This window comes from Castanea sativa, chromosome 1 (genome assembly GCF_040712315.1).
Source record: "Castanea sativa cultivar Marrone di Chiusa Pesio chromosome 1, ASM4071231v1".
Classification (NCBI taxonomy): domain Eukaryota; kingdom Viridiplantae; phylum Streptophyta; class Magnoliopsida; order Fagales; family Fagaceae; genus Castanea; species Castanea sativa.
In genome coordinates, this window is record NC_134013.1 from 70,282,694 (window position 1) to 70,296,285 (window position 13,592).

A 13,592-nucleotide genomic window follows, 5' to 3' on the forward strand; every position below is an offset into this window, starting at 1 on the left:
ATTTAAAAAATATCAATTTATATATAGAATATCAACATATTTCTTTGATATAAAATAGTTTAATAATCAATACTGTTTTAGGAAAACCCCCAAAATCAGTAAACACCACTTACTTCTCATTTGCAAAAATATGAAACCAACCTTTTTTGAATCACAAAAAATCAGTAGAATTAGCAACAAGAAAGATAGGTCCATCAATACACAATTTCCCACTTAAAATCAGTTTTCACATTCAAACAATTTTATCCTAGACAATACTAATATATCCAAAATTCTCCATTTATTCACTTAACTATCCAATTCACTTTCAGCTTTGATTAGATTTTTGGCTTTGCCTAATCAGATTTTCCATTAATGTAATCATAGATATTCATGAAACTTCAATATGGCTGAATAATGAATATCTGATCAATCTGACTGTAACAACCATATGTTTTATTCATATCTTTTCACTCTAACATTATATCTATTCAATCTAGTATTGGAAGCCACGTATAATAGCCTTAATTTATCAATCCAATTGCCTATTATTCCCTTAATGCCGCTGGACTAGTATTTAGACAATAACAAAGGTGTGGATGCATGTCAGTTTGACAGTGAACTTAGTGAGGCTATATACGAATATATAATAACCACTGAGCACCCTTTTTCCCATTAATAAAATCATAGATTTAGATCCATAACAGCAACACCTATTTTTCTATCAGGTACACAAATCATAGATGCTTCCTATAAGTGTGGAAACAATTGCTAGCCATAATATTCCAACTTTCTATATTTACAGCAAAACAAAATCATACTTGCAATCTCACGTGCAGCCCCAGAGCAAAAAAATAAATTCACCCGTGTGTGCCACTAAAAGAGGGGAAGTCTCATATATATATATATATATATATACACACACACACATATAGCTCAAGGATAAGGCTAAGGTTTTAAAATCATTAAGGTCCATATATATACTTATGCCATCTAACTTGGGCCTCATATACCATAATAATTATCTAATTTAAATATCTTAGGCCCAAATCAATTAAATTCATTTAATTATGGAACTTCTCTTTAATTTATGCATATGAAATAAATTTATATAAAATTATGGGGTGTTACAGGCAACCTAACAATTGTAAACAACCTTCTCAAAAAAAAAAAAAAACAATTGTAAACAAAACCGCTAGGAAAACTAAAAAATCAAGGCCACTAAAAATACTGAAAATTACATGAACAAGAAACTTTCCAATAAAACAAGAGCAGTGAACAAACAGATCCATAACATATCGTAGACCGTAGTTTTGAACTTGTGCTCCCTGCTGTACATTTTTAAAATGTCTACGAATGCTTTATAATGTTTAGCGTTTTGATTATAGTGTTTCTGTAGAAACTAAATTCATCACTAAAACGCAAGAAAATAGCATTTGCTGTTGAAATTCAACAGAGCAAAACAATATATTCACCTTTATCTAATTCACAATTCACAAACCAAAATCCTCTGCAGAAAGATATGCAGCTTCCAGAAGAAATCTTCTGAACTCATCAAGCAAATCCGCATGACCATTGAAAAGAGAGGAAATCTGAAATTTGTAAAACAAAAACCTTTAAGAATACTGAAAATTACATTAACAAGCAAACTTTCCAAAAAAAGAGCAGCAAAACAAACAGAACCATAGCATATATTTACCTCATTGTAGACCTCATTTATGTCCTTGTGCTCATTCCAGTACATATTCCAAATCTCTAAGAATGCTTTATAAACATGTTCATCATTTTGAAAGTGTATCTGTAGGAACAAAGGTCCTCATTAAACCGCAAGGAACCAACATTTACAGTTGAAATTCAACAGAGCGAAACAATATTTTCACCTTTATCTTGTCCACAAAGCTGATAGCTTCCTGACATTCAACCGTCTTCTCTTGTGGAAGAGACTCATCATCGTCAACAGCTATTTCATGTCCCTTTGGCAAGAAGATGTTAAACCCAGAAATCAAGCTATTATGCCCTTTAAATAATTCCTTCAATCTGGTCGTGATGCCGACAGTGTCAATTCTGCAAGTAAAAATAATGGCACGATCCATTAGGTTTTAGACGCAATGTTCCATTAATCCAAGACAAAACTTCATAAATGCAATGAGTGTACCTTTGAGCATTAAAATCTTTCATGGCCTTAAGGAACATGTCATATTTTTCTCTTTGGTCTTGAAACGTTTCTTTCACTTACTTGAGATAGGTCCAGGCATCATATATTGTTAGTTTCCTCGGAGTACCACCACCATTACCACCATCTACTGGGAGTTGGGATTGCCCACAGCTTCAAATCCACAAATATATATATATATATATATATGTTCAAAATATTAGTACAACCACAATTCATCCAGACTCTATAGCAAAGTTGTTCAATAAATCACAACCTATTCAAACTATAAATGTGCCCTCAAAAGTTTATAACCTTCTGCTGATAGCATGACACTCGGTCAATTTCAACGGCAAACTGTAGAGAATTGCCACTTCAGAAGCTTTGTCAAAATAAATTTGACACTAAAAGAGAAAGTATCTTGTCAAATACTTTGTGATAAATCTCCCACACTCAAATAGAATACTCAAATGAGTTATCATTAAAATAGAAGTTTTATTGATGCTTAATACAGTACTCACACTTCGCTACACACTACTCTCACTATTTCTCTCTTGCTATTTCCCTCACACTTGTTAAATACTACTCTTTGTAAAAAAGACACTTATTGGACTACTATACTCTTCTTGGATGCTGGATACAATCCGTAGAAGGCCTTTATATGAAAAACAAGCCATTAACTCCTACAAACCTACAAGTTGAATATGTAGAAAAACTTGGTAAAAGAAAAGTCAACAAAGGCAACACGTTTGCTTCTTGGAACTTCTCTTCGCCTAGCCTAAGTTATTGTCCCCAATATGCAAACAAATAACACATGAAAAATGTTTCACCGTCCAAACTAAAGTTGGTGATGAATCCTACACAAACTAATTAACAAAAGAAAACGCTCCAATATTTCATTTGTCACAATCCACTTAAAAAATTCTCACATGAAAACTTGCCTAATAATAAAAATCCAATTACAACAAGCAGAACCCATTACAAAACCAGCCAAGAGCATGATTCAAATTCAAACAATAGAACAGAAATATGACCCATATTTCTTTTCCCTCAAAAAAATTCAGAAAATTCCATCATATAAAAAATCACCAAGCAAAAACATTAGAGGTGTTTAAAAGAAAAAAAATCTACCCTCGCACAAAATATTTTCTAGCAAACCAAATAGAACAAAGGAACAACTGTAAAAACAACAAAAGATAAAAGAGTACAGAGAAATAAACTTACAAGTCTTCAGGTGAAAACCAGACGGCTGCTTCTTTGGTGGAGCAGCCTCATCATCCTCAAGGGTTATTCCATTCCCCTTTCGCAAAAAGGTTTTAAACCCAGAAATCAAGTTATCATGCCCTTCAAATAATTCCTTCACTTTGGAAATGATGCCAACAGTATCAGTTCTGTAAGAACAAACAATGGCATAATCTGTTAGGTTTTAGATGAAATGTTCCATCAATCAAAGAAAAAATATTCATACATGCAATTACTGTACCTATGAGCCTCAAAGTCATCCATAGCCCTAAGAAACTCTCCATATTTTTCTTTTTGGTCTTGAAACGTTTCCTCCACTTCCTTGAGATAGGTTTTAGCATCATTCATTGTTAGTTCCTGAGAGGTAGCACCAAGATCACTCACTGGGACTTGGGATTGCCCATCTCTTCACATCAACAATAAATATATATATATATATATATATATATATATATATATATATATATATATATATAATTAGCATAACAATTCACCCCAGACTATTGAACATCTATAGCACTGTTATTCAATAAACAGAACATATTCATACCATCAATGCGATCTCTATGGGAGTACAAAAGTTTAAAACTTGCTGATACCCATGATTCAAATTTCTCATCAGTGGCATTGTCTGCTTGGAGAACTAAGATTTGAATCCCTCTCCCCATTGTTGCAATCAACCAAAAAAAAATCCCACAAAAGGAAAAAAATTCCAAGCTTTCACATGAAAACTTGCCTAAAAATAAAGATCCAAATACAACAAGCAGAAACCATTACAAAACTAGCCCAGAGCATGTTTCAAATTCAAAAAATAGTATAGAAATATAACCCATATCTCTCTTCCTTCACAAAAATTCAGCGAATTCCATCATACAAAAATCACCAAGAAAAAGCATTAGAGATTTTTTTTATTTTTTTTTATTTTTAAAGGGACAAAACACTACCCCCACCCCCCATGAAACATTTTTTAGCAAACCAAAAACAGAAACTTTTTATTGAGTGAACCTAACAGAACCTAAGGAATCAAACAATTCTATTTCTGCCTAAAAATAAAAATGTTAAAAACAACGAAAGAGAAATTAAAGCGTACAGAGAAAGAAACTTACGAGTCTCCACTCAAAGAACAAGACGGCTGCTTGGATTTTGAAGAGCCACCATCGTCTTCTAGTCTCTTCATTTCCGAACTAATCCGCCACGAAATTCTCAAATCTCAAAACACTGACAAAGAAAAGAAAAAAAGAAACGAAAATATTTACAAAGCATATATCTCCCATGAAAGAAAAAGAGTTTCAGGGGATGTAGCAGAGTTGCTTCACATGTCTGTTCAATAAGAAGCTGTTAAAGCAAAACTTTTTTGCCCAAGAAGGATAAGAAAGAAAGAAACCAAAGAAAACCAGCTCTTGCAAATTGCAGAACATCAGGAAAGAAAAGGTAAGATAGCCATTACAAATTATTTACATAAGAGATGCAAGAAAAAAACTTGCTGTTTTTTTGTTACATTTTTCTAGCTAATCAAATCAATATCCGAATTCTAGAGAAACAAACAGAAAAAAGAAGTAAAACTTACAGATGTTGAGCTTGAGCCAACAATCACCGAGAGGGGCACCACCAAGCGAGATCGAGACCAGCTGATGCGAAGGGCCTCTCTCTGTCTCTCTTTGTTGCTCACTTTCTCTCTCGCCAATCCACACCACACGGCTTTTTTCTTTTCCCTTCCCATTTTGATGTTAACGTCTACTTATATGAACCCACTTGGGCTAGAAGCCTAGAACATTTCAATAAAAAAAATGGTGATGTGGTTGATAATTCGGTTCACTTCGGTCCAATTCAATCTAGTTTGATCCACTTGGTCCATTTTAGTCCAATTCAATCCATTTTGGCCAATTTGGTCCACTTCAATCCATTTAGTACAATTCAGTCCTATTCAATCCATTTGGTGTCCATTCTATCTATTTTGGTCCACTTCAATCCATTCAATCCACATTGGAATATTTTGGTCCTTTTCGGTCTATTTCAGTCTACTTCAGTCCATCCAGTATCCAGTTGGTCCATTTCGTTGCATGCCCATCCTTCTTGTTGCAGAGACCTTTGGGGAGCCAGAAGTTGCAGTAGACAAGGATATGTCCACCGTTACTTCCTCGGCCACACTCGTAGCACCTGTTTTTTCTGTTCCCATAACCCCCCCTCCCGCAGGCCCTAGTGAGTTTTCCTTTCCTCTTCTCTTCATCCTCCTTTCATTGTGTGTCTCAATCTTTTTGCCTTGCGTATCCTTATTCTGCTCCTTATACCTTCTGCCAAGTTCGCTTCCCACTGTTCCCTCTCAGTTTGAGGTGGGTAGTAGTTCTGCCGCAGCGCCAGATCCAACGAGTGAGGCTACAACCTTTTTTACCCGCTTCAACCAGCACGAGGTTAACGATCTCGATCCTGCAGATTTTTGGGGTTCCAGGCCTCTCTACGTTGACTTCCATGGCTTTAGAATTCTTGAGGATTGCGCTTCCCATCTTGAGGCGATTTACAGTAGCCGCGGTGATTTTATGCTGACACTGTTTCAATTGAGAGGATCCTACAGTGGAGGGTAATGGTTCAGGAGCTTATCAGTGTGGGATTTGCTGTAGAGTTCATCTTGGACCATCTCCGTGAGATTGCTCATGCTCTTTTTATAAGGAAGGTCCAGCCTGCCATTGAAGCTATTAACGCGCGCCTTGAGGTTCTAAAGAAGGAAGTGGCAGACTTGGAGGGCCGTTGCAAGCGCCTCGTTTCTAGCACTGGCGGTTCTAGCCGTTTTAGTGACCAGACTCTTAGCTCCGGACTTCGCTGACGTGATTCTATTTCCTTTTCTATTGTTTAATACCCTTTAAGCTAAATCTTTTCTGCCAAAGCTTTCTTCTTTATTTGTTATTACATGTTTTACTTTTGACTCATTATCCTGCCATAAGTATATATATACATATAACTTGTTTCTCATGTTCTGCATAATATATTTTTTAGATGTATATATGCATACGTATTAGTATATTTACGAATATACGTATGTATATTTTTGAGAATATGCTAACCCATGTAACCTAACGTTTGCTCGATTGGTATTTTCTTTGGGTTTTAGATTTGTTTATGTGCAGGAAGTAGAAAAGTATTTCTGCCGTAAAAAATGAAGAGTAGTCATTCACATTGCGGAAGGTTTTATTGCACGACAGACAGCTTTATTGCAAGGCAGAAGGCTATACTGCACCATAGAAGGCTTTAATACATGCCAGAAAGCTTTACCGCACAGCAGAAGCTTTACCGAACAGCAGAAAGCTTTATTGCACGACAAAAATTTTTACTGCACGGCTGACAGTTTTACAGCACGGCAAACAGTTTTACAACACAGCTGAAAAGTCAGATCTGCGACAGAAACTGGAGAAAAGTTCTTTCTATAGATGAAATAGAGGATATGCCCACTTTGCAGCGTTTTTCCTTGGACTTGGACTCAACGTTTGTGCACAAACTGACAGCGACAGAATGGTACTTTGGAGCCCATTCCGCAGAGCGCCAGGCCCAACTTCCTTCGTAGAAAATGCCTAGACTAAGCGTTGTCTAATAACATCAAGACGCGTGTCTAAAGCACAAGATGGGAAGAATGAGATACTTCTCCCCTGCGAACACGTTTCCAAGTCCATACCAAAGCAAGACGTGGATGTTCTTAAACCGTCCAAGCTATACTCTTAGGAAAGTTTCCAAAACATCACAGCAGTACCATAGTGGAATTCTATGGTGGAGTATTACGACAACATTACAGCAAAACGGTGTTGCGAAATTCTATGGCAGAATATTGCAACAACGTTACAGTGATAGTACTATAGCAGAATTCTATGGCAGAATATTGCAGCAACGTTACGGCAGGATAGTACTATAGTAGAATTCTATAGCAGAATATTGCTGCAATGTTACAACAAGACAGTACCATAGCAGAATTTTGTAGCAGAACACAACAACATTAAAATAGAGCATTATCATGAGCAAAATGCTATGGTAGAATATTGTAGTAGAATGTTGTGGTAGAATATCACAATGCTATAGTAAGAGTTCAATGGCATTGCATCAAAATGTAGTGGAAAAATATCCTAAGAACTCTACAATAGAAGGCCTTCACAATATTTGGTCCTATCCTTTAAATGCCACTTATTCTCCTTGTCATGCATGTGAGACGTGGCAAGCCACTTATTCAAATATGCAAAACCAAAACTTCCACCACTTTTTGCTCTCATTTCTTTTAAGGAAACACTAGAAGCTTTTCAAACTCTTTCCATCTCCACCTTCGAGTCCAGTATTTAGAAGAGAAAAATCCCTTCATTCCCTCATAAGGTTTCAATCATTTTTTTTTATGCTAGTGATTCTAGCTCTACTTCCCCTCAAGAACCAAAAGCTAGAAACAAAAAAATGAAGCATTAGAAGCCAAAGGAAAACTTTCATCATTACTACACTGTGGCGAATAAATTTTTTCCTCTGTGAAGTATCCTTCAGCAGACTTTTCCATAAGTGCAAAATGTCCTGCCGCAGAAATTTCGTAGCAAAAAGTACAGATCCTTCAATAGACTGTTCACAGCAGAATCTGCTGCATTCCATAAGTGCAAAATGTCCCTCCGCAGAAATTTTGTACTAGAAAGTACAGATCCTTTGGTAGACTATTCACAACAGAATCTGTTGAATTTCAGAAGTGCAAAATATTCGTCTGCAGAATATTTTATAGCAGAAAGTTTCAGAAGCCAGAATGTTCATTGGTTGAATATTTCGTAGCAGAATCCCAAAAATGCAGAATGCTCAATGGCAAAATATTTCGTAGCGGAAAGTTTCAGAAGACAAAGTGCAGATCCTTCGGCAGACTGTTCACAGCAGAATCTGCTGAATTTCAAAAATGTAGAATGCTCATCTGTAGAATATTTTGTGGCAGAAAGTTTTAGAAGCCAAAGTACAGATATCTCAATAGAATGTTCACAGTAGAATGTTTTGTAGCAGAATTTTTTTATTGAAGTCCAACAAGTCTTTTCACAGAATATCCTACCACAAAATTCAACATCGAATTCTTGAACTTTCTAAGTGCAATCACAAATCCAACGTTATTTTTCTTCTACAACAAAAGTAAACATTTCCCCATAAACAATTCATGGGAACACCGACAGTGTGAAGATGTGTAAAAGGGTAATGGACGATTCTGCTACAGCAAGAAATTCAAGTCTAGATCTTATTCAACAAATTTGAGACTTGTTCTCAAAGCAAGAGAGGTGCATACAAAGCCTTTCATGTTCACTTTTGTTGAATCAATCTTTTGCTACTACATTAGCAAATATATCAGTATCAATGAAAGGAGGAGGGAGAAGTAATCGATTCGGCGATATCGAAACATCCGCTTTCAACCAAAGAATACATTGAAGGCATGTGACAGGGTGGTGAAGTGTCCAAATTAAATCCAGACCTTGGAATGAAGCCAACCACTCAGTTATTGCGTACTCTCCATAAAGAAGCCCAAATCTACAAGCTGCTTGGAAACTGCTCTTTATCCATTATCGGGTCTAGCAAACCAATTCAGCAACCTTGAAGAGTTGAGAAGTTTTCTTTGAAGCACCTTAGAGAATTTATGCCTAGAGTGGCATTAATGATCATGATCTTTATGATATTTCTAAGAAGGAATGTATCAGATCACTTGTACTACAAACTATGTAACTCCACCAACACTCTTCAAGTCATGAAGCTCATTAATGCCCATGTCTCATCCTAGAAGAACTTAGCAACAGTGACAAACTCAAAGATCCTTCTTTTAGCTTGTGTACAAGAGGGAAATAGCAAAAACAATTGCTCATAGACATTCTGCCGTGAATAGAATTGCTTATCTTATTGCTGCAGAAAATTATTATGTGGTTTTTATTAAAGGCGTTCTGCTACAAGGGCATTCTGCCACAGGAATAAAGAAGCATGCTGTCCCAAGAAGATTCTGGTACGTCATGGGAAAATTCTACATTAGAAGCCTCTACTCTTGGCTATTACTAGCCAACCATGAAGCAAGAGACGTAGTAAGCTCCATCTAAATATGCCCATACTCAAAGCAAACATAGAAGAAATCAGAGGAATATGAGTTGTGGTCATGAATTCTTGGCTAAAAGCCAGTAAAGGAACCATGGTTGTAAGTTCTTGTCAAAAGCCCATAATGGTGGCTACACTTAATCAAACCCGTAAAGGAGTCATGATCGCAAGTCTTTGGAAAGAATCTGTGAAAAAGCTATAGCCACAATCATATGTAGCAGAAAATACAAGGGAAGCAGTCGTGCTTGCAGTGGAACAAAGCCAAAGCATGCTTGGGAAGTATCTCTTTCCCAAATTCTCTAGCAATGAAGAATTTCTACCATATGATAATGTGTAGATCCATGACATCTAATTCTTTTAACGAAGAATGCGTGAACCACATGATGGAGCATCAACACCAAGAAAAGGTGATATCAAGCTCATCCAGTTGTCTCACATGCTAGGGGCTAAAGCTCATTCTATAGCAAATATGGGAAGCCTTCTACTGAAAGCTAAGGGCTTATTCTCGTATACTGGGGGCTATCTTATTCTACAACAAAATTTGGGAAGCCTTCTACTAAAAGCTAAGGACTTATCCAGTTGTCTCACATGTTGAGGGCTAAGGCCCATTTTGCAGCAAATTCGGAAAGGCTTTCGCAAAGCGCTTAGAGTATCAATATGTAGCAGCAACATTATCCACTACGAAATAAGCATTGATGGTGGCATTTCAACAAGTATACATTCATCTGTCGCTTGATCTACAGCAACTTCAAACTTTATGATATAGCATAGTGCAACACCCATGCAATTTGTTGCAACCTACCATGGTCAAGTAACATTCTAGTCTATGATAAAGCAGCAACATCATCTATCTTCTGCGGAAGCATCAACTAGCAATTGGAGAATGTGTTCTCACACGATATAAAATCTATGCAGCAGTGAATTCGTGAGAAGAAATTCTACCACCCTTGTTGCGGCAAATGTCAAAGAAGCAAAGAAAGGAAGCAAGAAGATGAGGCCTACAAGCACTCTAACAAAAACATGTGTAAAGGTGAACCAACAAGCACTACAGTAGAAAATAAATGCTCTTCGTGAGACTTTAAGGCTTCAAGAATGCCCTGCAGAAAAGTTGAGTGACAAAGAACCTCACAACAGGAACAAAAGGTGGAAATCAATGATGAAGTCCAAGCATCTCTCTAGCAACGCATTCAATGGCAGGCCACCATCCACAAGAATTGGAAAGACACTACCAAGCTTAGTAACATGAGAAAAAAGAATTGGGAGAAATAAGATCTGCGGAAGACTATAACAAAGTTAAGAGATTTAGTTCACAACAACATCTATGCCTTTTCATCAAAAAGGCAGTGATATTCTCACCAACAGCGGTTGTGGTAGAATGACAAGAAGAATATGTTAAAGAAGAAAAAAAGCAAACACGAAGGAATCAATAGTTGCTGTGGCAGAATGACAAAGGAAATGTTTAGAAGGTGAAGATTTCTCAAGAAAGCATCCTCATTTCCCTTGGAAAAATATATGTAGTGGCACCACTTGTAGGCGCCTTAAAATGAGTGGCAGACTCAGTCACTTCTGCGGAAGATCAATTTTGTAGCAAAACTAGAATTTATGGCAGAATCAAAAACAGCCCGCAATGCAAACAACAAAGGTACAAGAGTATTGATGATCTTGGGGGCTAAAAGGTCCTCTACTATTGCAACAATACATTTGCCCATGTTAGTAGTAGCTCCGAATAAGGAGGCCCTCCATAAATACATCATCACTGTAAGAAACTTGCCTTTCTACAAGGCCCAACATCCTTCTCCGCAAAAACTTCATCCTGGCAAAGACAACATGTGTTCTTCAACACAGTAGAAAGTATTATCAGCAAATGAAAGAGTACTCTACTATAATGAGGGCTTGCAATTTTAGCAGAAGAAATGAAGATATGTGAATGCAAAGAGAAGAAGAAGGCACAAGAAAAGGGAGTGAAGCCAACCTTTGATCTACACACTTAGAGGAAGTTTTTCTCTTGTGAAAGAACTCTACTTGAAGAAAGTGATGTGGCGAAGCTATTTTGATGAAACTCTTTTCAGTTGTCAGCTTAGATGCGAAGGTAGTAGAAGACAACACTTTCTCTTTCTTTAGAGAATGAATGAAGCCTAAAGTGAAGCAACCTTAGGTGGCTAAAAAAAGGATCCTTGCTTTGCAAAAGTGTTGTTCGAGAAGTTGGCAAAAAAGAAGAGTCAAAGAGTCCGAAGAGCCAATTTTGAGCATTTTATAGAAATAGAACATCATAATGACGAAGAACCAAACAATGAAGGATTCCACGACATCTGTCTTCCGACCATTCTTAGAAAGCAACTACACTTATGGAAGAATGACGAGATAATACTAAGGAATATATGGGAAAAGTAAGTTAGCTGAAGCAGTCAAGCCTAATTCTTATGCCGCAAATCCTACTACAACCTTCACTTCCTACAGTATAGATGCTACTCTAGTAGAAGCAGAGTAAGTAGTGTATTAACGCAAAGAAATAAGTGCATATATTACATATTCTACGGAAGCAGAAAAATGAGTTTTCATCCCTACAAAAGCAAAGAAATGAGTACCATTGTAAAAGTCCAAGATCACAAGGAATTTCCAAGAAGCAAACCAAGAAACAAGCAAAGGAATGAAGAAGAGAAGGATGCACACATCATCAACATCATAAACAATCCCTTAAAATGAGGGTAGTGTTGATGCCCACTTTGGCAAGGAGGCTCAATAGCAGAAAGAAGCCCAACAATATGGGAAGAAAAGAGTTAGTAAATTGAGAAGAAAACCATTAAGCCCGAATGGCAGGAATAATGGATCACAGGCCTAGAAAATAGTAAATGGGCCTCAAAGATAGCAAGCAGGCCTAAAGGAGCCCAGAGAAAGAAGTAGTAAACCCGTGGGCCATTATGAGAAATAGAAAGCAAGCAAGAATGGGCCAAAGAGGCCCGAGGTAATGAATTAAGTGAGCAAGGGGTTGATGGAAAGCCCATGAACTCCAAAAGTAAAGGATGTGGTAATTTGGGCTGGGGAAGCCCAAAAGACTTATCAAAGGCCCATGGAAGTAAAGAATTAGAATGGGCCAGGAATGCCCAAAAGAATAGAATGGGGCAAAGGAGCCCGAATCAGACGAAGGAGCCCAAAAGCAATGAAACGAGCCGAGGATGTCCAAAAGAATAAAATGGGACAAAGGAGCTCGAAAGCGATGAAATGGGTTAAGGAAGCCCAAAACAACATGAGTACAAGTCCAATGATAGTACTGGGCTACTGGAGTGTAGCAGAAGGAAAGTATACAGCAGGCCCAAAAAAGGCCCAGTAGGCACAAGTCAAATAATAACATGCAGGCAATCATCAAGAACAATTGAGCTAAAAAGAGGCAAAGTTTTCAGCAAACTCACTTTGGAATGACAGCAACAAAACCACCACCCTCATGAACAACAAATTTTTGGCTACTCTTGGAGGATTATAAATTTGGAGAAAGAAAGAAAACGATTTGCCTAAGGAGAGTAAAGATTGAAGCAACAAGCCCACAAAGAAAAGAAGAGAAGCATTAGCATGTGAGTTGTGAAACAACCCGCAAAACAAAACTGCATGAGTTTTTGCATACGAATTGCATGAGCAATCCATATGCTTAGGGGGTTGAATGTTGATGCCCATTTTTGCAAATCCATACCCAAAAGCCTGTGAGGAAGAAAGCCTAATAAGTTGTAAGACGAAAAGCAAGGCCCAAAGGCTCACTAAGAAGACCAAAGAGCAAGAGAGGTCCAAAGGAAGAAATGCAAGGGAAAGTGATTTGCAGCAATACAAATCTGCCGCAGAATACAGTTCTCTGGCAGAATGGTTTCAGCAAATGAAGATAAATTGGGCCCAAGACCCTTTTGATCCAGTTAACATTATTTAGCCCACAAATGCCCAAATCCTTTTGTATAAAAAAAAGATAGGCGTGAAAGCTAATATGAAGAAGCACGATGAAAAGAAACAAGGAACAACATGAAGTGTCAGCAGCAGGAATCATGTGAAGGAAAGAAAAGTCAAACCAAAGGAAATGACAAACGCAACAGGAAATGCATGAAAAAATAAGACAAAAAACACACAACACAACAGAACAAAATAAAACTAATCTGCTAGGGCAAAAATGGCGTGGGAACAAAAG

At 37.2% G+C, this 13,592-nt stretch overlaps 1 protein-coding gene across 1 annotated transcript; it reads right to left on the bottom strand.

The window, feature by feature from the left end:
* Positions 1 to 1,222: 1,222 nt before the first annotated feature.
* On the bottom strand, positions 1,223 to 5,080 carry LOC142630606 (paired amphipathic helix protein Sin3-like 2). The gene is made up of 8 exons (XM_075804660.1): positions 4,941 to 5,080; positions 4,480 to 4,591; positions 3,615 to 3,779; positions 3,356 to 3,522; positions 2,135 to 2,305; positions 1,860 to 2,043; positions 1,679 to 1,777; positions 1,223 to 1,571 (listed from the first exon to the last, which is right to left on the bottom strand). The coding sequence occupies exons 2-5, from the start codon at positions 4,548 to 4,550 to the stop codon at positions 2,280 to 2,282; spliced, it is 429 nt and encodes a 142-aa protein (XP_075660775.1). The 5' UTR covers positions 4,551 to 4,591; positions 4,941 to 5,080; the 3' UTR covers positions 1,223 to 1,571; positions 1,679 to 1,777; positions 1,860 to 2,043; positions 2,135 to 2,279.
* Between the last annotated feature and the right edge of the window lie 8,512 nt (positions 5,081 to 13,592).

Coding starts and splice junctions, on each gene's coding strand:
- LOC142630606 (XM_075804660.1), bottom strand. CDS start 4,550: ATGAAGAGACTAGAAGACGATGGTGGCTCTTCAAAATCCAAGCAGCCG. Junction 3,780..4,479: donor TGTTCTTTGAGTGGAGACTC/GTAAGTTTCTTT, acceptor GTTGATGTGAAG/AGATGGGCAATCCCAAGTCC. Junction 2,306..3,355: donor TGGTTTTCACCTGAAGACTT/GTAAGTTTATTT, acceptor GTGGATTTGAAG/CTGTGGGCAATCCCAACTCC.